Consider the following 26,484-nt stretch of genomic DNA (forward strand, 5'->3'; position numbering starts at 1 on the left):
AGAAGTGGGAGGGAGGAAGGAAGAGAGCCAAGGAGGAACAGGGACTGACGGAGATGGAGACGAAACCAGAAAGCAGTTACATAAAAATCCATGCTGTCGAGCATAAAACAAAAACCGTTGGCCAGGCTCAACAAAAAAAAAAAGAAAAAACAAAAATGGAAAACCATACAAAGCAAAAAGAACAAAATAGAAAAAGGAGAAAAAAAAGAAGCAACAAAAAACAACTCTAATTGCAGACACAATGACTTGTAGAGGGCGGACGAAAGGGGTATCGAGGAGTCTCAGCGAGATGGGGCCGAGGAGCGGAGCAGGTCCTTTTGGAGATTGAACGAGTTGCAAGGATTTGCACAGCAGTGCCGCAGGGAGAGCAGACAGCCAGCCGGATGGCGCATTCATGTGGAATATGAAGCGAAATGTCAATTTGGATAAATACGTACATATATACACAAAAATATATATATTATATACACAACTACATGTAGGGAAGTGGGCAGGCCCCCGGGGAAGGAGCCGCTCCAGCTAAAGGCGAAATTGTTATTCTAATTTAAGATAAGGACAAAATATGTTTGTTTTCATGAAAATGAAAAAAATTGTGACAATGTCTTGGCCTAAAAAGGAAAAAAAAGAAATGCAAATGATTATTAAAGAGCACAAGGATCTTAAGGGACTTGCACACCCGAAAGGACATCCTTTTTTTATGAATCCTTAATATACCTCAGAGATTATTGCTTTTGTTTTATGATATCTTCAAATTCTGAGCCTTTTTCTTGAAGATTAATGTATCCTCAATATAAAGGATATATGGGCTACAAAATAATTTCATAAATATTAGTAATCGATATCCTTAGAAAGGGTCTCTCGAAGGATATTCATCGTAAATTCTCTCCAATGACTAATAAAATTCAAGCCCATACTTTAACTGTAACTCACTAAATTCAAACTAAAATATGTCCTTTTCCTTCCAGAAACCACCTGCAGTGAACCCTTCGAAGCGCACTTGCGCGGTCCTGGATTCGTGATGGAACCGCCAGGGCGGGTGGAGTTCTCAAACTCCTCCGGCGGCTGGCTAGACTGCTCCGCCTCCGGCAGCCCGCAGCCCACGATCGACTGGGTCCATGCGGACGGATCGGCCGTAACCGAGATCCATGGAGTGAGGCGGGTCCTGCGCAACGGCACCCTCGTCCTGATGCCCTTCGCTGCGGCTGCCTACCACCAGGATGTGCACAACACGATCTACCGTTGCATTGCCAGCAACTCCGTGGGGCGCATCGTATCGCGGGATGTGCAAGTGAGGGCGGGTAAGTTGGTAGCACACAGGGGCGTGGCTGCATATTAAAATTCATATCTCTCGCCGGTTCAGTCGTGGCACAGGCCTACAAAGTGGATGTGGAGGTCCTGTCGGCGTCGCGCGGCTGCACCGCCATCCTGCGCTGCGTGGTGCCCACGTTCGTCAAGGAACTGGTGCGAGTCGTCTCCTGGGTTCATGAACCCGCTATCTACATCTATCCCTCGCTGCAAGGCGGTAAGTATCCCGGGGGTATACGGTGTCTCATAGTCCTTCTGCTGCTGACTGACGAGCCGAAACTGAAAGGATACGAAACTAGAGGGGGACTCGACTCGACTCGTCTGCATCCTTGTCCCTGTGGCAGCCAACAAAGTGCATTGTTTATTTGCAGTATTTGCCTCACATGTTTGCCTGCTTAACTGCCATTTCCATCTGCACCACTCTGTCCTCCGTCCCCAGTCCTGTCCTTTGGTGCATAATTAACATTGTCCTTTAGCAATTTGAGACGGGTGCTTTGGCTTGACTTAACCCACTCCTCGCAGGAGTGCAACTTCACAAAGCACTGTCCCCTCCTAAGAGGTGAAAACTATACAAAAAGGTCGAGTATTTGCGGAGATTTCGAAAAAAAGAGTCAATTGATGTCTAAAAAGTGGTTTCTGGGAATTTTAAGGACGACTATGATGCTCCTTTGGCCGATGTTTAATTTTTAACACATTCTTAATGTCTCTCTCTACCCTCTAGATGGCAAGTTCCACCTCCTGCCCACCGGTGAGCTGCTCATCCACAACCTGCAGGAGAGCGACGAGTCGCAGTCGTTCCGGTGCCGCAGCATGCACCGCCTCACCCGCCAAGTGGTGGTATCCTCGCCCACCCGGCTGCGTATTAATTGTGAGTATACCGAACCACTATCCCGCATCCAGATGTGTCTCTATCTCAATCATTTTTCGCCGCAGCGCATCGCGGCATCATTTCGCCGAGCGTGGTGGAGCACACGGCCCATGTGCAGGTGTCGCAGGACGAGGGCGCGGTGCTGCTGTGCGTCGCTCAGGGCTGTCCTTCGCCCGAATACAGGTGTGTATGGGGTATGGTGTATGGATGGGTGGGGCAGCCGCAAATCGATGGCATCTCTGTAGTCACTGGCTCTGGGCCGACGAGAGCTTTAGCACACATTTGGGGCGAAACTTTTGACGTTGACAGGTCCTGGCCGTGCATGCATGCTATAAGTTATTAGTACACTGTACAAAAACCAAGAGAGAGTGGGCTTCTTAAAGTTTCTTTACTTTCGAGTTCGCCTGTAGTTGTGTGGTCTTGCCAGGGTATGGGTTAATTGGAACGCACACATCCATAAAGTGTGCGGCCAGGGCATTTAGCTTCCCGGCCAAATAAATAAACAACCGCCCGAGGTCAAAGCTCTGCTGCTCACATTATTTTATAAAATGTGTCCAACTAGTCGGCTGTACATACATTTACAGTTAATTGAAATGTTAGCTAACTTTCTCGACGGCCGACGGGGCGGATGAGTGATGCAACGTTACGTATACGGCCCGTTGCGGAACAATGGCCCAGGTATTAGCGTATGTGCGCCCATAATTACGCCTTGATAAGCAGACAAGAAGACCGGATGGGGGCGGGGCAATGTCAGACTGCTGACAGAGGGAAACAAAAGAATCTATAAGCGAAACGTGGCATGCCTGGCTACACATATAGATAGATTGCTGGGCGAGGCAACAAAGGCGGAAAAAAGAATTGTAGTCATTTCATAATTAATACAACAGTGCCAGCAGAGGGCAGAGGGGCGGAGGGGCGGCCCGGGACGAGGATAATGAGCGAGGCAAAGGATTAATGCAACATTAAACAAAGGCGGCCGCAGACGCGAGGGTCTGGGGGGGAGAGGCGAGAGATAAAGCACAGCAAAGGTATTCAGGCCTTGAACTTCGTCTGGCTGACTTTGCCGTAGTTCCAATAAGGTCCCCTCTCAGTATTGCCCAGAAACTTTGTCTGCCATCCGTCGGATGGATGAGATTCTTGACTTTGACCAGATGCCCTGTGATAAATGAGCTTCAGTTGCACAGAAGCCGAACTCCATTAATTTCCGTCAGCCCCAAAAAGTATGCTATGTTCTCAATTATAAATCAAAGGGACTACAACCTAGGAATTTCAATTCTTGTTTAAACATATTGTACAAAGAACTATTTTTAAGAGTCTGTTGAATAATTACAGCTCCCCAAACCACATCGAATGCTGAAATAGATTGCCATAACCACAGAATCCCTATTCAGCTCTCCCCCTTTCCAATATATGTAGTTTTCAATTGAAAATTGCGATTAATGGACTCGATTTACAATAGTCTGATGCACATTAATTTTCCATCTCCCCCAGCTGGTACACCCACAACGGAGCCGGGCCCCTGCCCGTGCTGAGCGGTCCCCGGGTCCGGCTACTGGGTCCCATCCTGGCCATCGAGGCGGTTACCGGCGAGGACTCCGGCGTATACAAGTGCACGGCCAGCAATGTGGGCGGCGAGGCCAGTGCCGAGCTCCGCCTGACAGTGGCCACGCCCATCCAGGTGGAAATCTCCCCGAATGTGCTCAGCGTCCACATGGGCGGCACCGCGGAGTTTCGTTGCCTGGTGACCAGCAACGGCAGCCCGGTGGGCATGCAAAACATCCTCTGGTACAAGGACGGTCGCCAGCTGCCGTCGTCGGGACGCGTCGAGGACACGTTGGTGGTGCCGCGAGTGAGTCGCGAAAATCGGGGCATGTATCAGTGCGTGGTGCGACGGCCCGAGGGCGATACATTCCAGGCCACCGCGGAATTGCAACTAGGAGGTGAGTTTGGAAGGATAACATTCCATTCTTGATTTGAAAATGAACCATTTTTCCCTCTAAAACTGCGACCAGCTCACAGTTTAAAATATTAATGCCACCTCTTGCCATTTTATCATACACCCTGAAAAAAATAACCAACTTAAATCATTCCCAGATGCTCCGCCCGTGCTCCTGTACAGCTTCATCGAGCAGACTCTGCAGCCCGGCCCAGCTGTGAGCCTGAAGTGCTCCGCTGCCGGCAATCCTACGCCGCAAATTTCATGGACACTGGACGGATTTCCGCTGCCATCAAACGGAAGGTAATTGAACTTGTTGAAAAGGGGCTATAAGGGGAATGGGCACTGGGGGCATGGGGCACTGGGCATGGGGCATGGGGGGTGGGGCATGAAGCTTGGCAATGGCAACGCTGCGGGCGCTCTGAAAAAATTTATCTCAACTGCGGCTCCCGACTGTGGCTGTGGTTGCATTTATTGCACTCGTTTCTGTGTGTATGTGTATGTGTGTGTGCTTTTTGCTTTTCCCCGCGCATATCCTTCCTTTTTTCCTTTTTCCTTTTTTTTGCATTTTCCTTTCAAAAACATTGCCCCACGAATATATAGAAAAACATATACACATATATAGAAAGTGGCTGCCGACTGCCGCGCCTACAAAAGTGGTTGGCTGGTTGGGATGCTGGGTGGCTGGGTGGTTCGTCCTTATCCAGCGTCTGCTCCAGCGTTCATTCACTCCTGTGACTGTAAGTGTATCTGTAAATGTAAATGGATACGTATCTGTATCTGTATCCTTTGGCGTATTTGTACGCTGTGTCTCTGTCTGGCCCAAGGTTTCGACTTTGGCTTTCTATTTGTTAATTAAGCCTGGTCGACTGCAGAAAGCCAGTAGCCTTACGCATATAATTGCATTTTTAGCTGGACGATTGCCAACTAAATTACTGCCGCTCCGGGCCAGCTCTTTAATGACATTGACATTTGCATCGGTTTAGAAATAAAATCGAAGAGGCCACATCAAATTGAATCCTGCCAGACTTAGCAAATAGTTTGTTGGCTGGCAGAAAACAAATAAACTGCAACAGCGAATCGATTGATTGCCGTTTCGCTCTCCGACATTGTCAGCGGCATTTCATTTGATTTTTATAGTGAGTCAGCCAGTCAGCTACCTTGCCACTTTTTGTTGCCACGGCACTCTACGTCCGTATCTGTGCAGTGGCAGCTGCCACTAATTGTTTGAGTTACGTCTGTAATGATTTGCAAGTCAAAGTTTTTCGCCCCGCCACTGTTGATTAAAAAGCAGCATTTTCCATCCAGTTCAGCCCTTTTTTATTTGCAGTCGCTGTTGCTTAGTGATGCGAAAAAATAAAAATGAAAAGGGACAATAAAGTGAAGGACAAAATAAAAACCAAGGCAGCCGAGCCCTGATTGTTGTCCTGCGTGGCCCAGCTGTGCAAATTTTAATTAAAACTTGTGCAATATGTTGCAACCAGCTATTAAATATTTGAAAAGCGGTAGAAGACTAAATAATATTTAGCAATTTCGTAAAGTCCAGTATTTATTAATTTCAACTCTAAGGAGCTTCAGTATATTTCATTAAGAAACTCCTTTAAATCGAGTATTTATAAGAACCTATCAAGTTTTCCCTGAAGAGAAAATATGAAATTAAGTCCGTCTATGACTTTGCTCGGCTCGATTGGTCATCTTCCGCTTGGTCCTTAGACAGGACATTCCTTTGGAGAATGGGAACCGGAAGGGAGCTTGACCACAAGGCAAAATTGATTACAAAAATTGTTGTGTGCTGTTTGTTATGTGTGTGGTCGGTGTGAAAATTTGCTTTTGGGAAAGTTTCCCTTAGACGCCGATGGCTTTCATTTAAAAGTTATCTGAGCAACACAATTTTGACACATAATGCCTCGCAGGCCTTATATCCTGGCGTCTCCGGCAACCTAATTTCACCAACAGCATCAGCATCCTCATCCGCATAAATTCAGTTGCTGTTTGCGTTGTTATTGCCGAGATTTAAGTGGTTTACATTATTCGGTTTAAAGGTATATCAACTTGGTAAGTGTATTTATTTAATACACACAGACAGCACACAAACACAGCCCGCCAGGAGCTCAAGGGGGGTGACTGTGGCAGTGCTGGTGCGGAGGGAGAGGCAGAGGGGAAAAGGACCTCCCTGTAGACGCCTTGGGGCGGAAATTAAATGATTGCGCGCACGAGGTAACGCAACACTCAAACGCTCATTTTACGCCATTTTCAAAAGTTTGTCTGCGGCGGCGGAGGCACCAGCTCCGAGGCTCAAACTCAGGTCCTGGCAGGAGGACTCTGTATATGTGTGTGTGTGCGAGTGTGTGAATGTAAATGTGGCTATGCCAACAAGCAGAGACGGCAACGGAGACGTCTTCCTGCGGATCCTTGGATCCGAAGACGCCGACGAAGGCGTGTATGCGTGATGCGTTTGTCTACAACTGCAGGCGTTATGGTAACGGCTGTAATTTTGGCCTAAATGAGAAAGCGTTTAAGCAGCAGCCAGGCACTTTATCTACCTGCGTCTGAGTAAATTAGAGTGGGCCTAAAATACAGGAGCCTAGAATAAGAGCGTTTATAAACGAACTACTCTTGAGTCTCAAGCTTAAGTTAAAAGGATTGGCTTCTACTATTTTCTAAACCAATCCTTGGGCTGAAAACTATCCTGATTGGGATCGGAGTGCAAACTCGATCCACCTAAATTGGAATTCATAATTTTTTCAACAACTTTTAGCCCACTCTGGGATGAGTTTTTCCCACTTGAAGCGGCACCTATTGGATCCTTATTCTTGTTTCCACTTTTTTTGGCTCACTGGCTGGGTGCTTGGCTGGCTGGATGGCTGGATGGAATTAAGCCACCCTTCCACACACTGCAATCAGCTAAAACAGCACACAAAAGCCGCGCCAAGCTATTAGGTTTATATTGTTGCAGCCAAAAGCGTTTTATGCTCTCCCTCCGGCCACACACACTCTCGCACACCCACTCACTCGCTTAAACTTCTGCAATGCCGTTTAAGCCGGCTGGGGGCTGCGGATGAGGATGAGGATGCGGATGTGTGCGACTTTGTTGCAATTTTGTCCTAGCCATTGTTTCAATGCGCTCAAGTGTTCTGCAGTCGTGCAGTCCTGCAGGACTGCGACTCACTGTCCCTATGTCCCTGTGTCCCTGTGTGTATGTGGGCCAGCTTCGTTTTCATTTAACTACAGTTTCTGTTTTTACAAGTCCCGGCCAACCGCAGTTGGTAAAGATTTTTCGGCATGACTTGGCCAAAAAAGCTTATGCATTCATAAGCTCCGAGCTCTCAGTTCCACGATTCAAGTCACAAACGGCGAGCTGGCTGCAAAAGTTAATTAAAATTGTAATTACTTTGGCTCTTCCGCGCCATTATTGTTCCGGCTTCAACTCGAATCAACTCCGGCCGTAATGCCAATTGAAAAGTTGCCACCGAGAGGGCCGCAAACTAATGAGTCGGCTGTACGGTTGGCTGTTCCGGCTTAGATCGCAATTCCGGGCACACACACGAAACCGTATTTTACTATACAAGACGCCACAGAAGCCGATTGTGTGCGATTGCGAGTGTGCGTGTGTGTGCGATTGTTCGAGTGTACGAGTGGTTCTGTGCCACATGGCGTATGCGTAACAATGTTGCCTGTAATTAATGTCTGTGCCAATAAGGAGGCGAGGCACACAAAGGAGCAAATGAACGAGCCAGCCAGCGAGCAGAAACTTAATGCCAACTTGAGCGCTTCATAAAATCCTTTTTTCCTCATTATTTCAGCTGAGACGTAACGGCCGCATTAAGTGGAAGTAGCAACCGCTCAAGGGTCTATGAGTGTATGAGTGTATGAATGTACGAGTGTGTGGGCGCTAGCGCTAGGATGGGTGTGGCTGCGTGGGCGTGGCACATGACATTGACAGCAATATGGAAACTATGCTAAGCCCCGACAGCTCGACTGACAGCCTTCATTACGCCTAAATATGGCAACGAAAAAAAAAAATAAACACCCAGATGCGAAAAACAAAAAACAAAATGAAGCCTCTGGCAAAAAAAGGATTTGGGTCAGGCTGCATTTGAAGTGTGCCTCGTGTATGTGTCTCTGAGTGTGTGTTTGTATAGTGTAGTGTAGCCCGCTTAAATATGCAACAGCAGCGGCAACTACAAAACAATTCGAAAAACACAACACGAAAACGCATTGCGCATACGCCGCGTACACCCGCACCAAAGCCAATATTAATGTGTTTTTTCAGCTCTCATCCAAAAACATCTCTGTTTCTTTTTTGTCGTTTCAGATTTATGATCGGACAATATATCACTGTGCATGGCGATGTAATTAGTCATGTTAACATAAGCCACGTCATGGTGGAAGATGGCGGCGAGTACGCCTGCATAGCTGAGAACAGGGCAGGACGAGTGCAGCACGCCGCTCGCCTCAATATTTATGGTAGGTTGTATTCACACTTGGAGCGAGGTACTTAGCCGTAGAAATACACGGAGGGAAACCTTAGGGCTTAGGGATTTTAATTGGCCTTGAGAGTAGTTCATAATAAATCACCTCGTAAGCCTTTTAAGATATGAATACTCTCTATAAGATGTGTTGTTTAGACCATAAAAGACTGTCTCGTTTAACCAGAAGAAGCTCCTTTATCACAATCCTTTTATTTTGATAAATTTATTTAAATGAATACAAAGCTCTTCCATTTGTTTTCTCCCTGTGGACTCTACAAATACGGCCAGCTACTTACATATGCACTTAAACGTCCTCCGTTTTTGGGGCTCGGGGCTCTTTCTTTTTGGCATTTGCCTACTTTTGCTTGATTTTGTTTTACAACACGCTTGCCATGTTCCCTGTTCGGCCGCATTCGGTGTCCTCCAAGCCCAGCCAGTATCCTCCAAAAATCCAGCCACCCTTCCTCCCGCCAAGTCCCTTGGCTTTTGTCCCTTTGCAGCAGGCAGTGAAGTGTTGTTCGAGGCGCACACTTTTGTTCAACATGGCTCTCGGCTGGTTGCAGTCCTTTCTGCCCCTTACACACAAAAACCCCCAATCCCCCTGCCCCCCTGCACAGCAGCACGCGCACCATCTGCCTTGTTTTTGCAAGAAATCAAATATTTTTGTGTCGCCAGGCAAACAAAATGGCGTTGCCAGGCGCTGCACGAACAAGGGGGCAGGAGTGCAAACACACAGGACGAAAGGACTAGCAGACGTCAGGACAGGAGGAGAGCAGCGGCAAAAACTGCGCCATGTTTACAAAGTTTTGCAGTGAAAAAGTTGAAAAATAAAGTCAAGTAAATTTATAAAAGAAAAATCCATCAACGAATCACTAATGCCCTGCTGAGAAAAAACATCCTAACTTCGTTCTGTGACCAAATAAACGCCAAGGAAAGTTAAATCGCTCTGATTTCCCATGATTGTCAAACAAGAGGAACAAGTTATTCGAGGCCTTTGACAATTTCCGCATACCCTACAACCATTTTTGCCCAACAAAGAGGAAATGAATCCCACTTCCACCATCAGCATTTAGTTTAAAGCTCAGCGATGTCGTTGATTGCGCGACTTGGTAATGGCGGTGATTACAAAAATCCTTCCCTCACTACACTCCCCTCGTAAGCCGCGGTCCACGTATGACATGCTCGAAAATTATGCATATTTTGCAGAAAAAAAGCAAACTCGGAGAGCCCAAGCCGCAAACTCTTGCCGTACTTGCCGTACGAGTATGTATATAAATGTACATAGCACTCCTTCAGTTTCTGCCAGGACATTACTTCCTTCCTCGATCCCGAAAAGTGTTTTGCCGGGAAGGAGCGGCAGGAGCCAGGATATGCATATTACATTGTGTTCTGCTTCCTGTTGCCTATGCAGTGCTCAAAAAATAATATTAAAAGAAGGGGCTTTGTTTGGTAGCCGTTGTTTTTATTAATAAATTTTTGAATATCATATAAAGGGGATACATAACATTTAATCTTAATTTTATCTTTATAACAGAAATCAATTATAATTAATTTAAGATATTTTTGACAGTGTTTGGGGCTCATCCCTCTAAAGTTATTCCCCTTTGTAGTTGTAGTTGTTTACTGCATTATTAAAACAGCAACGTGTGCGCAAATTTGTTAAGCATTTAGCCACCCCTCGTATCTCCTCCTTATATGCCATCCGATACCACTCCTTCTATATATTTTTTGTATATTTTCCACAGGTCTTCCTTACATTCGACTGATTCCGAAGGTAACCGCCGTCTCTGGCGAGACATTGAATCTAAAGTGCCCCGTGGCCGGGTATCCCATCGAGGAGATCCACTGGGAGAGGGGCGGCAGGGAGCTGCCGGATGACATACGGCAGAGGGTCCAGCCGGACGGCTCGCTGACCATCAGTCCGGTGCAAAAGAACTCCGATTCCGGGGTGTACACGTGCTGGGCGCGGAACAAACAGGGTCACAGTGCCAGGCGGAGCGGCGAGGTGACGGTCATAGGTTAGTATGTGGGGTCAGGTCGACAAAAACCTACAAAACAAAAAAAAGGGGGGAAATGTGGGGAAAAAAAGACCGACAAGGAGGTCGAGGCTGGTTTCTTTCAGAGCGCTTTCACCCACGAGATGAGATGACATCGGGCAGAGCGAACAACAACGGAACGAAGTGAAAATTGCATTTTAATTATTAACAGCAAACTAAGTAGTTTCCTATGGCGCTTTCTGGCCAAGTTGCTCTTCTCTGGCCGACCTTTTATTTTTCGGGTTCCTCATTTTTTGGTTTTGTTTGGCTTTCAGCCCAGTGTGTGTGTTTTTTTCTTGCTTTTCCCCGCTGTAATTAAATATGCGCAATAATCTAAGCTTAAAAGTTTGCAAATTAAAAAAGGAAGCCGAAGCCGGGACCCTTTTTTCTTCATTAGTGTTAATGTTAATGAATTCGCGCCCTAATGAAGCTCGGCGCTGATTAAATTTTCATAAATCGCAACCTTTTCGCCGGTCCTTGGCGATGCTTCTTGGCTTTGGCTTTGACTTTGGCTTGGGCTTCCTTTTTGCCGCTGGCTCATCAATTCCTGGCTGATCCCTTGCAGTGCCGCCGAAGGTTAGTCCCTTTCAAACGAGCATCCTGCAGCTGAACATGGGCGACCGGGCCTCCCTCACCTGCTCGGTGGTGAAGGGCGACCTGCCGCTGACCATCAACTGGCGTAAGGACGGCCGCCCCATCGACCCCACCCAGCACATGTCCGTCAAGCAGGTGGACCAGTACAATAGCATCCTGGTGATCGAGAATCTCGGCAGCGACCACACCGGCAACTACTCCTGTGTGGTGCGAAACTCTGCGGCCGAGGTGGAGAACTCGCAGGCCCTGCTCGTCAACGGTAAACACATCAGCGAACCGAGTCCTGTAACCCCCAGTTTGCAATTTGCCGTATTGCAGTATTGCAGTATCCTGTTTGCCGTATCCGTAATCCCGTTTTAGTTGCAAGTAGTTATGTTCCTTTCGTATGCACTTTGATTCATGTAAGACACATCCACTCGAAAGCAAAACCATTCAATAGCATATCATATATATACATATACGATCCTTTCTATCCTCTGTAAATGATGTTTCCACTTTCGGAATGTTTGTACAAGATTAAGTAGCGTTTTCATTCGAATTACATGTTAACAAAACTGCGAAGGTTTACTGCCAATACCAAGTGTATGCAATTTAAGAAATCCACAGAATACAGAGTCCAGAATCGTCGTGGGAATCCGTCGGGGGAGCCGCCAGGGGACCTACACGAGCTACCAGGGAGTGTGTGTTAACCCTTCTCGCCCGATCTTTCCTCTTGCAGTGCCGCCGAGCATAGAACCGTTCGCCTTCCAGGAGGGCCTGGCCGAGGGCATGCGGACACGGACCGTCTGCGGGGTCTCCCGGGGCGACCCGCCCCTAAAGCTGATCTGGCTGAAGGACGGTGAGCCGCTGCCGGACCTGCTGGGGGCCAATGTCACCATGCTAGACCAGTACAGCTCGCTGCTGAGCATTCCGTCGCTCTCCGCCACGCACTCCGGCGAGTACACGTGCGTGGCCAAGAATCCGGCGGCGGAGATCAAGTACACGGCCCTGTTGCAGGTCAAAGGTAGCGTACTAGCGTACCCATCAGAAACACACTGAGAAACACAAGGACAGAGAATATAATATTGGATTTTAATTTAATATATTTTAAAGATTAAAGTTAAAGAGCAAAATGGTGATGGTAGTAGTTCTGAAACCTTTTAAACATTTTTACTCCATTAATTCAAATGATTATTCAAATTCAGATGATAAAATACTGTCTTAAAAATTAAATCTTTTTTATCATTTCCCTAAAAAACTACCAATATTATATCTCTGTTCAGAACATCCACCATAAATTATAAAAGCTACAAAAATAACAATACTAACACCCATTTTGACTAAGCGAACTTCACTTGCCCCTCAATAACTTTTTGCTTTCCCGCTGATGTATTCAAGACGAGCTTCTTAATGGTATTTTCATTTGTTGATGATATAAATTTTGAGTTGATTTTTAATAAAAAACTAAATAAATGAAACTAGGCTTTTTTTTGGAGCTCGTTGAGTAGGCTCCAGAGTAACTAAACGTTGCCCCCAAAAAGTCCCTTTAAACGAAAGGTGCTTTGATTTTTTGACTCAAACTTGATAACAAAAACTGAAACCGAAACCAAAACAAACCCCTAAACAAGCCCCGCTTAAACCCCCCTAAAAGAAAAATATCCAACTAATCTACAATTAAGAGTTTCCCGCCACCCTTAAGTCGCTTTTGGCACGCTGTGGGTTTTTTTGACAACCGTCTCACCAGGTAATACGTTTTAACTGCACTGCTTCTTAAACCGCTTCGTAAACAAAAACCAAACCAAACAAAAATCTAACCAAAGCATAAGTATCCTTTTTGAGTTGCTGTATCATTTAAATGGCTTCTTACACAACAAGTCGGGCTATATAGAAATATATATCAAGTAGGTGCGCTCTCCAAGCGGAATTGGCATTATTCTCATGGGTGACTTCTTGGAGGGCGCACTGCATTCGCAATTAGCTGTGTAATTTATAATTTATAGCAATACTCATGCATAAACATGGAAAGATGGGCTGCTTTAAGATTCATTTGCCTTAATCGCTTATATCCTTTTTGGTTGCTGCCGTCTACGTTGCAGGATAAATGCCAGAAAAAATACAGAAAATCCCCTTTTGTTTTGGCTCTGCTGTGCTCTGCTCCTCCCGGCTCTTCTGTTCATTTTTGACTTGCAGCTCCTCTATACTCTCCACTCCACCTCCACACTATATATATCCTGCTCGATGTGCTGTGTGCTTAATTAAAGAAAATTCCAGAGGAAAAGTATGAGTGCGGACAGATCCTCCGAAGTCGCAATGAAACACGCGCTGCTTATGCTTCAATTTGGTTATGGCCTCTCTAAACGCTTACTCTCTCTTTGTATCCTGTATGTCCTTTATACATATACATCCCACTTTCCCCCTGTGCTTGTGTGAGTCACTGTCTGTGTGTGTGTGTGTGTGAGTGGGTCTGAGTGACTGAAAAACGCTTAAATCTAAATCTAATTGCAGAGCAAAACGAATTAAAAAATAACAAAACCGGAGAAACCAAACGAAAGTGGTTAAGAAACTTAAAGCTTCGCAGTATTTGCTAATCTAGTAGAGCATGAACATATATTTTTTTAGATTTTTTGCTAGCAAGTGCTGTGCAAAGGCACTTTTTGTTGCCGCATGCAAACTGTACATACAAAGTAGAGAAATGCAAAATTCGTTGCAATTTTTTGGGTTGTTTCGTTTTGCAATTTTTGTGCCAGCTGCATGCGCGTAGTGCTGTGACAAATTAATTTTAATTTCCATTTATTTATGATTTGCTTGCTCTACCCCTTTGTTTTCCATTTTGCTGAGTTCTCAAATCCAGATCCCAGCTTTCCAGATTCCTAATTCGTTTTGGGTTTTCCTGGTTTTAAGTTTTCCTCCCCCCCCATTTCATCAGCCAGTCTGGGGAATGTCCTGGCTGGCATTGCCATTATTCTTATTTGTCCAGCAATTTTCCACAAACTTAATTTATTTATTTTCCTAATGCTCCACCCCCGCCCCCAGGCTGTTGTTTGTGTGCAAAGATTTTTTTACGAATTAGAACCGCCCGCCCCCACCGAAACAACCCCACTGAAAATATTTAAACCAGAAATTGTTTTAATTAATACCGGACCCTGGGGTCAATTATTAATTTCATTTATAGCGACAATAATTTGCTCCTTGTTCGGGCTTAATTTTTAATTGATATTTTTCATTTCGTTAGAGCTGCACAAACAAACAAAGGCTGCCAATTAAATGCAGCTGCTAAGTAAACAGTTTATAATTTATTTTGGCCGTGGGCCGTGAGACGGCCGATTATTAAAGGCGATTGCTGTGTGGGAGTCCCCGTTTTATTGGTTCGCTTTTTTGTGTTTTGTTAGCTGCGTGTCCAATCCAACTATAAGCTCACACAATTTCGATTTATGTTGCGCCATATAATTTCTATGCAAATATATATTTTCCATTACGCTTCTGGCATGCCTTTGTTATTTAATTTATGCGCCGAATATACCAGAGCATATTAAGCCTTTTTTGCGATTTTTTTGTTTTTCCAAACAACAACCATCATCATCGAACAGCGAGGCGTGGCGAAAAATAATCCACACTTTCCCACCCAAAAACACAAAGCGAATCCAATTATCGAAAAAATCCAAGAGAAGTACAAATAAAATCCTTGCACACCAACAATTCGCATTAATTAATTTCCCCCGTCGATGCTCCTAAACTTAAAATAATAAAACGACGAGAATCAACGTTTGCTTTTGTTCCATTTTTGACTCAGTTGCATATGTGAAAATTCATTTTTGGATTTGATTTTTTGAGCAAACCACCCAAGGCAAATGCTATCCTTTTGTATATTAGTTGAAAAGTTCCTACTATATTGCTACCACTATTCAACCATTTTTTACATTTGTGCTAGGCACAATGGAAACCTAAGAACGTAAACCAAAAAGAAATCCTTTCTGCCGTTTTTTACTTTGCCACAAATCTTCACTTTTCCTCTCTGTCTCTATATCTCTCTCTCGCTATCTATCCACCTATCTATCTATCTATTTCTAAGAACCATTACTATTCTGTATGTCTTAGCAGTTTTAATTTGAATCATTCGTTCTGCGACAGTAATTACTTTCCACCTCTGATGATAATCGATTGTCTCTCCATCACTCATCCGCCCCGTAGTGCCGCCTCGCTGGATTGTCGAGCCCGTTGATGCGAATGTGGAGCGCAACCGCCACATAATGTTGCACTGCCAGGCTCAGGGTGTACCCACGCCCAGTATAGTGTGGAAAAAGGCCACAGGTAAGCCGAGCACTACATGTAAAAATTGTCAAAAATAAGCACTCTTAAGAATTTTAATCACTAAATATGGGGAAAAAATACTATCATATGTTGAAATATTTATTTTGAGGTTTAAATGCAGATGAATGGAGAGTCGATCCATAAATCGATTTAGGTATTCCGCTCAAGAATCTGACTAAAATTGGCAAAGATATCGCCATTGCATGGGATCCTACTGTGCCATCCTGTGTCCGTCCCCATTTTTCTTAGGGGGTCCATCGGAAAAATGAACAAAAAATTGAAAAAATATTTTACATTAAGATTTTGAAGCAGATTGGTGGAGAATCGATCCACAAATCGTTTAAAGTATTCCGCTCAAAAATCTGACTAAAATTGGCAAAGATATGGCCATTGCATGGGGTCCTACTGTGCCATCCTGTGTCCGTCCCCATTTTTCATAGGGGGTCCATCGGAAAAATGAACAAAAAATTGAAAAAATATTTTACATTAAGATTTTGAAGCAGATTGGTGGAGAATCGATCCACAAATCGTTTAAAGTATTCCGCTCAAAAATCTGACTAAAATTGGGAAAGATATGGCCATTGCATGGGGTCCTACTGTGCCATCCTGTGTCCGTCCCCATTTTTCATAGGGGGTCCATCGGAAAAATGAACAAAAAATGGGAAAAATAATTTTCATTGAGATTTTGATGCAGATTGGTGGAGAATTGATCCACAAATCGTTTAAGGTGTTCCGCACACGAATGTGATAAAAATTGGCTAGGATATGGCCATCACAGTCTCTTATATTCCTTTACATGTTAATTTTATATTATTGATCGAATATGTTGATAGTAGGATTCGTCCGCATCCAAGAAATACTTTCTCGTTGCACATAGTTTGATTGGCGCATATCCCTTTCCAGGCAGCAAATCAGGAGAGTACGAGGAGGTCAGGGAGCGCCCCTTCACCAAGCTACTGGGCAACGGGTCCCTCCTGCTCCAGCACGTGAAGGAGGATCGCGAGGGCTTCTATCTGTGCCAGGCCAACAATGGCATCGGCACCGGCATCGGAAAGGTCATCCAGCTGAAAGTGAACTGTGAGTATCTCAGCGAGTGGCAATTTGGTTAATTGCAGAGCTGAGGGAAGCCCCGGGGGAAAGTCGCGAGGGAGGGTCTCGTAATTAAAGTGGCAACTGTGCTCCCCCTTTGCAGCCTCGCCGTACTTCTCCTCCACCTCCCGTTCCGTGATGGTGAAAAAGGGCGACACCGCCCTGCTCCAGTGCGCGGTGAGCGGCGACAAGCCGATTAACATTGTCTGGATGCGTTCGGGCAAGAACACGCTGAATCCCTCGACCAATTACAAGTGAGTGCATGCCCAGCAGTCCCTCAGTCATGTCCATAATCCTTCGTCACCTTCACTTTCAGGATCTCAGTGAAGCAGGAGGCCACGCCGGACGGTGTTTCCGCCGAGCTGCAAATCCGCACAGTGGATGCCACCGACAGTGGTCCCTACTTCTGCCGGGCGAGCAACCTCTATGGAAACGATCAGCAACTGGTGCAGCTCCAGGTCCAGGAACCGCCGCAGCCACCCAGCGTCCTGGAGGCGGCCATGATCAGCAGTCGGTCAGTGAATCTCAAGTGGCAGCCTAAGACCCTGGGCACCGGCGACGTCTCCAAGTACCTGGTGGAGTTCCGCGAGGCTGATCGTAAGTTACCTTTAAGAATGAATCCTTAATTTAAATTTAAATTATAATTCTGCTATAGCAGCTCTGTTTGTGGAGCAGTGGCAGCAAGTGGAGGTTAAGGACCCACCCACTTTTAATGCCATGATAGAGAACCTTAAGCCGGCCACGCGATATGCCTTCCGGGTGATTGCCGAGGGCTCTGCTGGACGTAGTGCACCCAGCCAGGAGCTGATTGTTCGAACTGAGCCACAGAGACCGGCGGGTCCACCACTGAATCTCTCCGCCCGTCCTCTGTCCTCCACGGAGCTGCTAATCAGCTGGGTGGCTCCACTTCCGGAGCTGCGACATGGCGACATCCAGGGTTACAATGTGGGCTACAAGTTGGCCAACTCGGGCAACACGGCCTACAACTTTACCTCGGTTTCCGGTGACGGTGATGGCGGAAACGGAGAGCTGCTCCTGAGTGGACTGGCTAAGTTCCAGCGCTACAATGTGGTGGTGCAGGCCTTCAACCAGGTGGGACCAGGTCCGCTCTCGGAACCAGCTACATCCCAGACTATGGAAGATGGTAAGAGAGATTATTACCCCATTGGCAAGGTTACCCCTCCTATTTTCTTCCAGTTCCCAGCCGCTCGCCAGAGGATGTGCGATGTGCCGCCTTGTCGTCGCAGTCCCTGCAGGTTTCCTGGCAACCTCCTCCGATCTACCACACCAACGGTCTACTGCAGGGCTACAAGCTAATCTTCGAGCCCATCATCGACGACATCCAGCCCAGCAAGGATGAGGTAGAGTCGCGCAAGACCACAGCCCTAACCATGGTCCTGACGGGACTTCGCAAGTACACAAACTACAGCATCCAAGTCCTGGCCCACACCCGAATGGGTGACGGAGTTTTGTCCAAGCCCCTGTACTGCCACAGCGAGGAGGACGTGCCGGAGGCGCCGGCGGACATTAAGGTAGTGGTTAGCTCGTCACAGTCTCTTTACATATCCTGGTTGCCGCCAACGGAGCCGAACGGGGTGATCACCAAGTTCAGCCTGTACACACGAGTGGTGAACGGACGCGAGGAGCTGAACAACGAGAAGCGCAGCCTGCCGTCACAGCAGGCCTACTACGAGGCGAAGGGTCTGCATCCCCACATGGAGTACCAGTTCTGGGTGACGGCCAGCACGCGGGTGGGCGAGGGCAAGAGCTCCCGGGTAGCCTCTCAGATCACGACCAACCGCATTCCGGCCCGGATCATATCTTTCGGCGGCCCGGTGGTGCGGCCCTGGCGCTCCACTGTCACCCTGCCGTGCACGGCAGTGGGCAAGCCCAAGCGGGATTGGTTCAAGTCGGACGTGGTGCTGCGCCAGGGCGGCGTACACAACACACAGCTGCTGGACACCGGAGACCTGATCATCTCCAGCCTGGAGCTGGCGGACGGCGGCAACTACAGCTGCCAGGTGGACAACGGCATTGGCACGGATCGGCTCACCCACATCCTCATGGTGCAGGTGCCTCCCTCGGCGCCCACTCTTTATGTGACCAGTGCCACCTCGAGCAGCATCCTGATGCACTGGAAGTGCGGATTCACCGGCAACGCCCCCATCACCGGGTACACCCTCTTCTACCGACGCGGCAACGGCAACACCGACGAGATGCAGCTCTCTCGTCACGCCTCCAGCCACGAGCTAAAGGGCCTTGTATGCGGCAGCACCTACCAGATCTACCTGAGTGCCCAGAACAAGGTGGGCCCCTCGCCCTCCAGCATCATGCTGCACGTCCGCACCCAGGGCCAGTCTCCGGGACAGCCCTCCTCCACGGCACTGCTGGCGCCCAACTCTACCTCGCTCCTGGTCCGTCTCCACTCCTGGCCGGACAACGGCTGCCCCATCCTCTACTTTGTCCTGCAGTACAAGGCGATGACCGACGATCCAGATGCCGAGTGGGTTATGGGTGAGTATTCTTGAGGGGATTTCACGGCAGCATTGCTTCAATTGACTTTTCAGTCTCCAATGCATTGAAACCTCAACGTCGTCTGGTGGTTCCCAACCTGCTGCCCTCCACCCTGTACCACCTCCGCATGGAAGCCCACAACGTGGCTGGTCAGTCGAGTGCCGAGTTCTCTTTCGTGACCCTGACCAAGGACGGGGACCCGCCGCCACCGGAGATCGTGCAGCGGGGGCATCGCGGCACCACCGTCTTCTACGGAAACATCAACCTGCTAATTCCCAGCATTGCGGCTCTGTCCGGAATGATCTGCACCATCGTCATGGTCATCATCTGCTACAGGAACAGTAAGTATATGGATAAGTACTTGTCGGCGTTTAGTGACTTACTAATTGGTTCAGTGCTTAAAAATGCACGACCGCTCGCAGAGCAAAGCGCCCACAGTCAGAAGGAGTCCCTGGAGAATCGAGCCAACTCGGAGGCGGCCCAGAGGGAGAGGTACTACGCCACCATACACAAGGTGTCCATGCAGAACAATGACAAGATTCCAGGTGAGCCTTCGACACTGCCACTTGATCAGGCTTGCTCACGATTCGGGAAATCCTTTTATTTCAGAAACCTCCGAGGACATCTCGCCATACGCCACCTTCCAGCTCTCAGAGGGAGCTGGGAACATGTCGCAGCCGCACCACGGAGGTCCTGCCAACACGCTGCTCCACTCGTTCATGTACCACGAGCGGGCCCTGGCCGAGGGCTGCTCGTCGCCACCACCAGCCGCGGTACTGAACCACCAACCAACCACCACCCATCACCACCACCACCACCAACGTCCACAAAAGACAATTCATAATTATTATCAGACCTCACCGTTCCATAATATCGTGCGTTTGTTTATTCCGTTCTTTGATTTAGCTGTCTCTCTCTCTCTCTCTGTCTATCTTTGACCTGCGGGGACTGTGGGCCAAGGATTCGAAGGATCCTTCGGCCGCCCTGACAGCCTGACAATTAGAGTTTCCTATGTGTACTAACTACGTGCTTTTTATGTTGTTTACTTCTGCTCGTGTTTGATTGTTTTCTGATCTATTGTTTCTTAAGTTCTTGTTTTTGTTAATTGCAATGCCGTAATCATGCCCGAGGGGCTGACCCCCGGAACCATGTCACCCGCCAGTCTTGAGTTACCCTTTCTTTTGTTCGGAAAGCGTTCCATCCCCAGGCGCTTCTGTAGTGCTAGCTGCCGATCCGCTCCTGTTCGAATAACCAGATCCAGACTAATTCCCCGCTCTGTTCCATGTGCTGCACAGTCGAAGAACCGGAGGCGCCACTCCCGGAAGACGGAGCCGGAGAGCGAGGAGTCGGAGTCGGACCAGGACCAGTTGACCTCCAGCCGCACGGAGTCCTCCAACCAGCACGAGGGCAAGATCAAGCACAGTAAGTCCTGTTTCTGGATCGAGTCATAAAGCATTTGTTTTGGTTTTCCGTTCCGGCCGAAGCTTCTCCAGAAGACTTTCGATATCTAGCGACTTGGCAGCTGAACTCTCTTTTTGTGTTGCTTTGTTTTTGCAGACTCTAGACTAATCCAACACTTTCCAAACCACAATATCTCGATAACATATCTGTAGTAGGCCAAACTGACACAGCACCACAGCACATAGAAACCAAAGACCAAAGACCAGATCAGGCCAACAAAGACCAAGCCCAAAATTTGTACTAAGTTAGTGATAGCCGATAAGTTTGTGCTTTTTTCACCCTGCCACACCACCATGCCACACCACCCTGCCACACAACCGGCCAACCTGCCAGAGAACTCTTCTATCAACCCACCATTCTTTTGTATTCTTCTGTTCTTTTCTTCCCCCGTAACTAACAAAAATAACATTTGAAATCAAACATCTGCGCCTGCGCCTGTACTGCGATCCATCGATACAATCGCCACCATCGCCGATCCACCGACCCGTTGCTACATCGACAATGCAGGCATCATCTACCATGGAGCACAGTCAAGCACCTCCTCCGATCTGTCACCAATGTCCGAACAGAAATCGTTGCCCCGCCGCGGCCGCTCCAGGTATCATCACCAGCAATATCAGTTTTCCACCAATACCACACCGCGCCACCACAACAGCAACAAAATGAACAACAACACAAGCAACAACATCAACACCACCAACATGAACATTAACATGAACATGAATAGCACTGCCACAAATACGACAGCCACACCATCGACCAGCAATTCGAACAAAATTCTATCGCCGCGGGGCGGCGGAAACCTCAAGTCCATATCGAGCACCTTCAAATCACAAGACTCCATTCAGTGCCACATACCCACATTGGTCAAGTCGCCATCGATTAGTACACAGCAGCAGAAACAGTTCCACAAACAGCAGGTCCTGGGTAGCACTAACGGTAGTAGCAGTAACGGTAACGGTAACAGTAACAGTAACATGTCCTGTAACCCCAACTCGAACAGCAGTAGTTTGAAGCAACAGCAACCCCTCCTGATCACGCCCAAGCTCCATCAGCTGGAGGCCGGCAGCGGGCCGCAGGAGCTGATGGGGCTGGACGGGATCGGCGGTAGCCCCCTGGTAGCCTGCATGCCGCCCTCCTCACAGTTCCGCCCAATTCCCCACAAGTCCTCGATAATGCCCGCGCATGAGCCACCGCACCACCAGAACCACAGCAACCACCTGCCGCCGCACCACCCGAGCTCGGGCTCCACCCTGCTCAACCCCTCGACGGCCATGCTCTCGTCCAAGTTCTTCACAGCGCCCACGCTGCCCAAATAGGATACGGCCAATGGGGGGGGTGAATACGTTGGTGGTGCCATGGAGGCATTGGACGGTTTCGGCTACGATAGCGGCGAGATCTCCTGCACCTACATGGACCCCATTGATCAGACATGAGACCTGGCCTACGGTGAGGTGTGTGGCCCCCCTGAGGGAGCTCGTTAGAGTCCTGATCTCGCGACCTGAATTCTGTTTAGCTTTTCCGATATTTGAACTCCACTTAGACTTCTCAGAACTTTGAATTCAGGTCGTGAAGGGGAGGGGCCACATAGTCCACACACCCGACTAGAACGATACACCAGCAGACTAGAACACCACCACTAGGATACTAGGTCTTTAACTGAATGAATGCTTGAGCCGTGGTTGCACCTAAAAAATCCAACTCTGGACCCTCTCTTGTACTTGCACCCCCAACCACCCCGCAACGATTGCAACCCACCACCCATCCAACCCCCAAAAAACACGCATTCGCATGCGGATCCCAGGGCCGGGATCCTGCGCACGCTGCATCCGCTCCAGCTGCAGGCCGAGTGCTCCGGCGGAGGAGCCTTCCGCCACCAGACGCAGGACGGAGGGCTGGGCGAGCGGATAGAGCTGGCGGAGGTCGAGTGCGACGTGGACACGATCAAGAAGCTGAAGCTTGGACAGCGGTCCTCACTCTGGTCGCGCCCCTCCTCCACCACCTCCCAGCTGCAGCAGGAGCACCAACAGCAACAGCAACAGCAGCAGCGCCAGCAGCAACAGCAACAGCAGCAGCAACAACCCCACAAGAGAGCCCATTCGAAGTCGCCGCAACCACAGCAACAGCAACCATTGCAACAGCAACGCCAACAACAACATTCACCCGCTCCTGGCCAGAAATTGCTGAGCGAGAAATCGGATTATTCGATATCCGTCTGAGACATTGGTAAGATCTGATCGCAAGATCAGCAGATAGGATGATGGTCCCAGGGCCCCAGATAGCCGGAGGACATTGTCAATTGAGCAGCAGCCGCCGGGCCGTTTTTTGTACATTTTTGTAATGCATTTGTTACCTAATCTTGCCCCAAAGCCCCAAAGCCCCCAAGCCCCATGACCCGTAACCCCATAACCTCGTAACCCCAACCCCTGACACTGTGAAAACTTTCGGACAATCAGTATCAAAATTCTGCACAACCATCCATACCCGAGAAAACCAAGCATACCGAACACTTCCCATTACGAACTCCTGCCCGTATCTATAGAGCTCATACTATATCTAAGTATCAACGATTGTGCATGCTATATACAGGATATGCACTTACGCATATATACATATATAGTCGTATATGAATGGCATGTGTCCAGAGACGAGTCCCAGGTCATTGTCGAACTTCCAGAAATGTTGTGTGTACATATACTAAGTAGCCTCCTAAGCATCCAAGTAACCACTACTCGAAACTGTAACTGTAACTCAACTACTAACTGCAAAACTATCTAGTATTCAGATCGGTATCAGATCACCTCAAATTGAACTGTTTTTGTTTATCGTGTGCGGAATAGGTCCTGTAGGACCTGTACTCCTCAAGTACTATCCCACTTTTTGTTCTCTATGGCAGTACGGAATTAAGAAAATGTCTTGAACTTTCATAGCTACGAGTAGGGCCGATCCACTCGGATATATATGCTGTACAAATTTATATGAATGTATATTTAGATTTGTATGTGTATGTGTGCGTGTCTACGTCATGTATATAGGACATAGGTATATACACCGGGATATATGCAATCGCAAGAGTACTCAAGTAGTTGTTAGCGGACCGCCATCAGAGCGGATCGAGTATCGATATTTGTAAATAATCAAAAGCTAAACCCTCAAAAGGACTGACACACGAAAAGAATCAGAAGCAAGCCACAATAAATGTTAACTATATGTATTCAGAATATAGACACGCGGATCTATCAATTAGATAATACTCACACGACATGATATCGCCAGTATCCATGCAATTAGTGTTTCCATTACAGTACAGTAACTGTCGTCATTCGTCGAGTTGTAGATAAATGTTTTTAAAGAGCGGATTAAGCCGAGTCAGTAGCGGAATCAAATACACAAGTCGTAATCAAATTTCGAAATATTACCAGTCAAAGGACAGAGGAGGCAGACTCAATCAGATCAGATCGGAGGTGAGGAGCAGCGAGAACAAACTACAAATTAATATAACTCTTAGTTCGTATCGAATAATCCAATTAATACGAGTCATAGTTGTATTTTAAACTAGCCCAAAAAAGCATAAGCAGCCCATTGAAGCACTCGAATTCAAGAGTCGAGCTAGAGCAGAGGAAGCATTTCGGAAACAATGTGCCAAAATTTGTTTTTAGATAAAGAGAAGGGAGAACCCCGTATGGAATTACGACTATACAATAAATAAGCGAAAGCCACGCAAGCCAGTTAATAGCAGACATTAATTATGAGCATACAAATTAGAGAGATTCCACAGCCACACGATATAAAGTCACAGATTAAGGTGTTCACTTCGGAAGGACTTCAGTGTCAAGTCCCAAAAGATAACAATTCATTTCAAATCAAATAAGAACTAAGCACTCTTTGTTTATATAGCAATTGCAGCGATTTAGTCGGTTTTTATATGCATTTATTTGTACGAAGCAATGAAATGGTTTATTACATTCAACATCGAATTTTACGAATTTATTGAAACAACAGCAAGTTGCGACTGGTGGGTGCATGCCTCGCGGGTGCATGCCCCGCAGCAAATATGCAAAGTCTACAAATCAAAAGAGAAATTCAACTTACAATTAATAGATCACAATCAAAAAGATGAACAAATACCAAGTACTATACGTGAGAGGGAATAATTTTTATGTTTAACATATAATTAGCACAACAACTACAAAGTAAAAACTATTAATGTAAAAACAATGGCATTTAAAAAATATAAGAAATATTTAAAAATAACAGTTTGATCTTTTTATGGATGGGAAGGAATATTTTCGGAGCGAGAGGGACTCGCGGGAAAAATGGTCGTTCCAGGAGTCAGAAATCTAGACATCTAGAGATCTGTCCGTAATGTTGAGGGCTCTGATGTCGACGTCCTATTAGTCATTCGTCCTTCCAGGAATGCAAAGCAGAACTCTGAGAAAATGTCGACCGAAAAGGATTCATGTCAATAATCCTGGAATGACGGAGCAACACCCCAAAGCATGTTAACCGGAAAGGAGTCCAGCTGGTACTCCTGGAGCCGCTTTTAGAGGAACTCGAAAAAGGTGATTCTATTGGTGATCCTGGAATGGCGGATCCTGATATACCGTAGTTGTGGTACTGAGTAATGAACACTGTACGATTACTATAGTCGAGAGGTCTTGGCACTGGGTGCCTTCAGTAAGTAATAAAAAGCCTCCTTCCCCTTTTAAAGAACACCCATTCCGGAACCCAATAAAAATACCTCTTTTTAATTTGGATTTCTCATATTTTATTACTTTTTTTTTTGTCTTTTTATTTATGTTCATTCTTAAAAATAATCAATACTGAATCAAGCCAGGATACTCACACGGCAATCCTTACGGGCAGAGCCAGGGGTAGAGCTCCGCTGCGTCGGGAATCGGTGTAGGACCTGGAACGAGAACGGCCATGGGAGCGGCCCCGGGAGTGGCCACGGGAACGTCCTCGGGACCGGGATCGGTCCCGCTTACGATCGTCGCGGATGTGTCGCCGGCTCCTTGAGGTCAACTCCTTCTGGCGCTCCACAGCGATCAGCTCACAATCGCTATTCCCCGAACCGGAGCTGGAAGAGGAGGAGCTAGAGTGATGACCGTGTCTGGAGGCCTTGTGTCGGCGGCTTTTACCTCCTCCGGATCTGTGGTGCTTGGACTTGGTCTTCGTGGGGAGAGATTCCTGCTGCTGCTGCTGTTTCTGGATCTGCTCCATGACGTCGTTCAGCATCTTCTGGGCCATCTGCGCCTTGCGAATCAGCTTCTCCAGCGGCTGGGTGGCCATGTCCTCCACCTCCACGGGAGTGGCACGTGGGAGCTGGCCGCGACAACCTTGGCAGGCCTCGGGCACTGCGACTGCCGCAGTTGGCTCACGTTCCGCGTTATCTGGCTGCGACATTTCTGCACTAGTTTACACCTGACCCGATAAGAAATTCACTTGGCACCAATTTTCAGGGGCTATTTTTTATGCTAATACTCGTACTTCTGCTCTTGTAACTTACTGCTGCTTACTGCTGCTTACTGCTGCTGTATCACTGGGACACTCAACTCGACTGGTTTCTGTGCTGCACCGACCCCTGATTTTATAGGCAACTTAGGCGCCAACCTTATCTCGAAATTCACATTTCAAATGTTTGCTTAAATACGATATCTGTTTCTTGCGCTTCGGGTGAGGTAATCAGGCTTTTTATAGATAATCGCTTGTATCACGTGTTTTCAATTATATAATTTCATGTTCCATCCTAACCTATAAAGTATTTAAAAAATTAATGAAATTCAACTTAAGATATAAGATATAAATTTTCTTTATTTTTGTTGGGATTTCTTTTTTAAATATACAATTTTTTTAAAATATATTCTACCTATTTAAGAAATGATGAAGTCTCATTTTTTTAAAGATTATAAAGAATGAGTC

General features: G+C 47.2%; 2 protein-coding genes across 25 annotated transcripts in view; one reads left to right on the forward strand and one right to left on the reverse strand.

The window, feature by feature from the left end:
- The window catches only part of LOC6507416 (Down syndrome cell adhesion molecule-like protein Dscam2), a 29,176-nt gene extending 4,360 nt beyond the window's left edge, over positions 1–24,816 (forward strand). Inside the window, exons 2-22 of one of the 18 annotated variants that reach the window (XM_044714799.1) lie at positions 966–1,298; positions 1,361–1,522; positions 2,027–2,173; positions 2,239–2,356; positions 3,665–4,113; positions 4,268–4,412; positions 8,425–8,576; positions 10,327–10,599; positions 11,183–11,470; positions 15,379–15,498; positions 16,402–16,575; positions 16,691–16,841; positions 16,904–17,184; positions 17,243–17,731; positions 17,785–19,101; positions 19,155–19,442; positions 19,497–19,646; positions 19,711–19,874; positions 20,397–20,523; positions 21,070–21,160; positions 22,367–24,816. In XM_044714799.1, coding sequence (XP_044570734.1) covers positions 966–1,298; positions 1,361–1,522; positions 2,027–2,173; positions 2,239–2,356; positions 3,665–4,113; positions 4,268–4,412; positions 8,425–8,576; positions 10,327–10,599; positions 11,183–11,470; positions 15,379–15,498; positions 16,402–16,575; positions 16,691–16,841; positions 16,904–17,184; positions 17,243–17,731; positions 17,785–19,101; positions 19,155–19,442; positions 19,497–19,646; positions 19,711–19,874; positions 20,397–20,523; positions 21,070–21,160; positions 22,367–22,781 — 5,834 coding nt within the window. In that variant the 3' untranslated portion in view covers positions 22,782–24,816. The other 17 variants (XM_032453764.2, XM_032453766.2, XM_044714802.1 and 14 more) reach the window with 17 other exon arrangements.
- Positions 24,817–25,306: 490 nt separating this feature from the next.
- Positions 25,307–26,174, reverse strand: LOC6507639 (arginine/serine-rich coiled-coil protein 2). Of its 7 annotated transcripts, none has more exons than XM_044714805.1 (3): positions 26,072–26,144; positions 25,704–25,986; positions 25,307–25,642 (listed from the first exon to the last, which is right to left on the reverse strand). In XM_044714805.1, exons 2-3 carry the CDS (start codon positions 25,966–25,968, stop codon positions 25,611–25,613), a joined length of 297 nt encoding a protein of 98 aa, XP_044570740.1. In that variant the 5' UTR covers positions 25,969–25,986; positions 26,072–26,144; the 3' UTR covers positions 25,307–25,610. The 7 variants fall into 7 exon arrangements, with proteins under 7 accessions (XP_044570740.1, XP_044570738.1, XP_044570739.1 ...); XM_044714803.1 differs by having other exon boundaries at positions 25,704–26,027; positions 26,072–26,128; XM_044714804.1 differs by having other exon boundaries at positions 25,704–26,006; positions 26,072–26,110.
- Positions 26,175–26,484: the final 310 nt, after the last annotated feature.

The sequence above is a fragment of the Drosophila ananassae genome, chromosome 2R (assembly GCF_017639315.1).
Source record: "Drosophila ananassae strain 14024-0371.13 chromosome 2R, ASM1763931v2, whole genome shotgun sequence".
In the NCBI taxonomy this organism is placed as follows: Eukaryota; Metazoa; Arthropoda; class Insecta; order Diptera; family Drosophilidae; genus Drosophila; species Drosophila ananassae.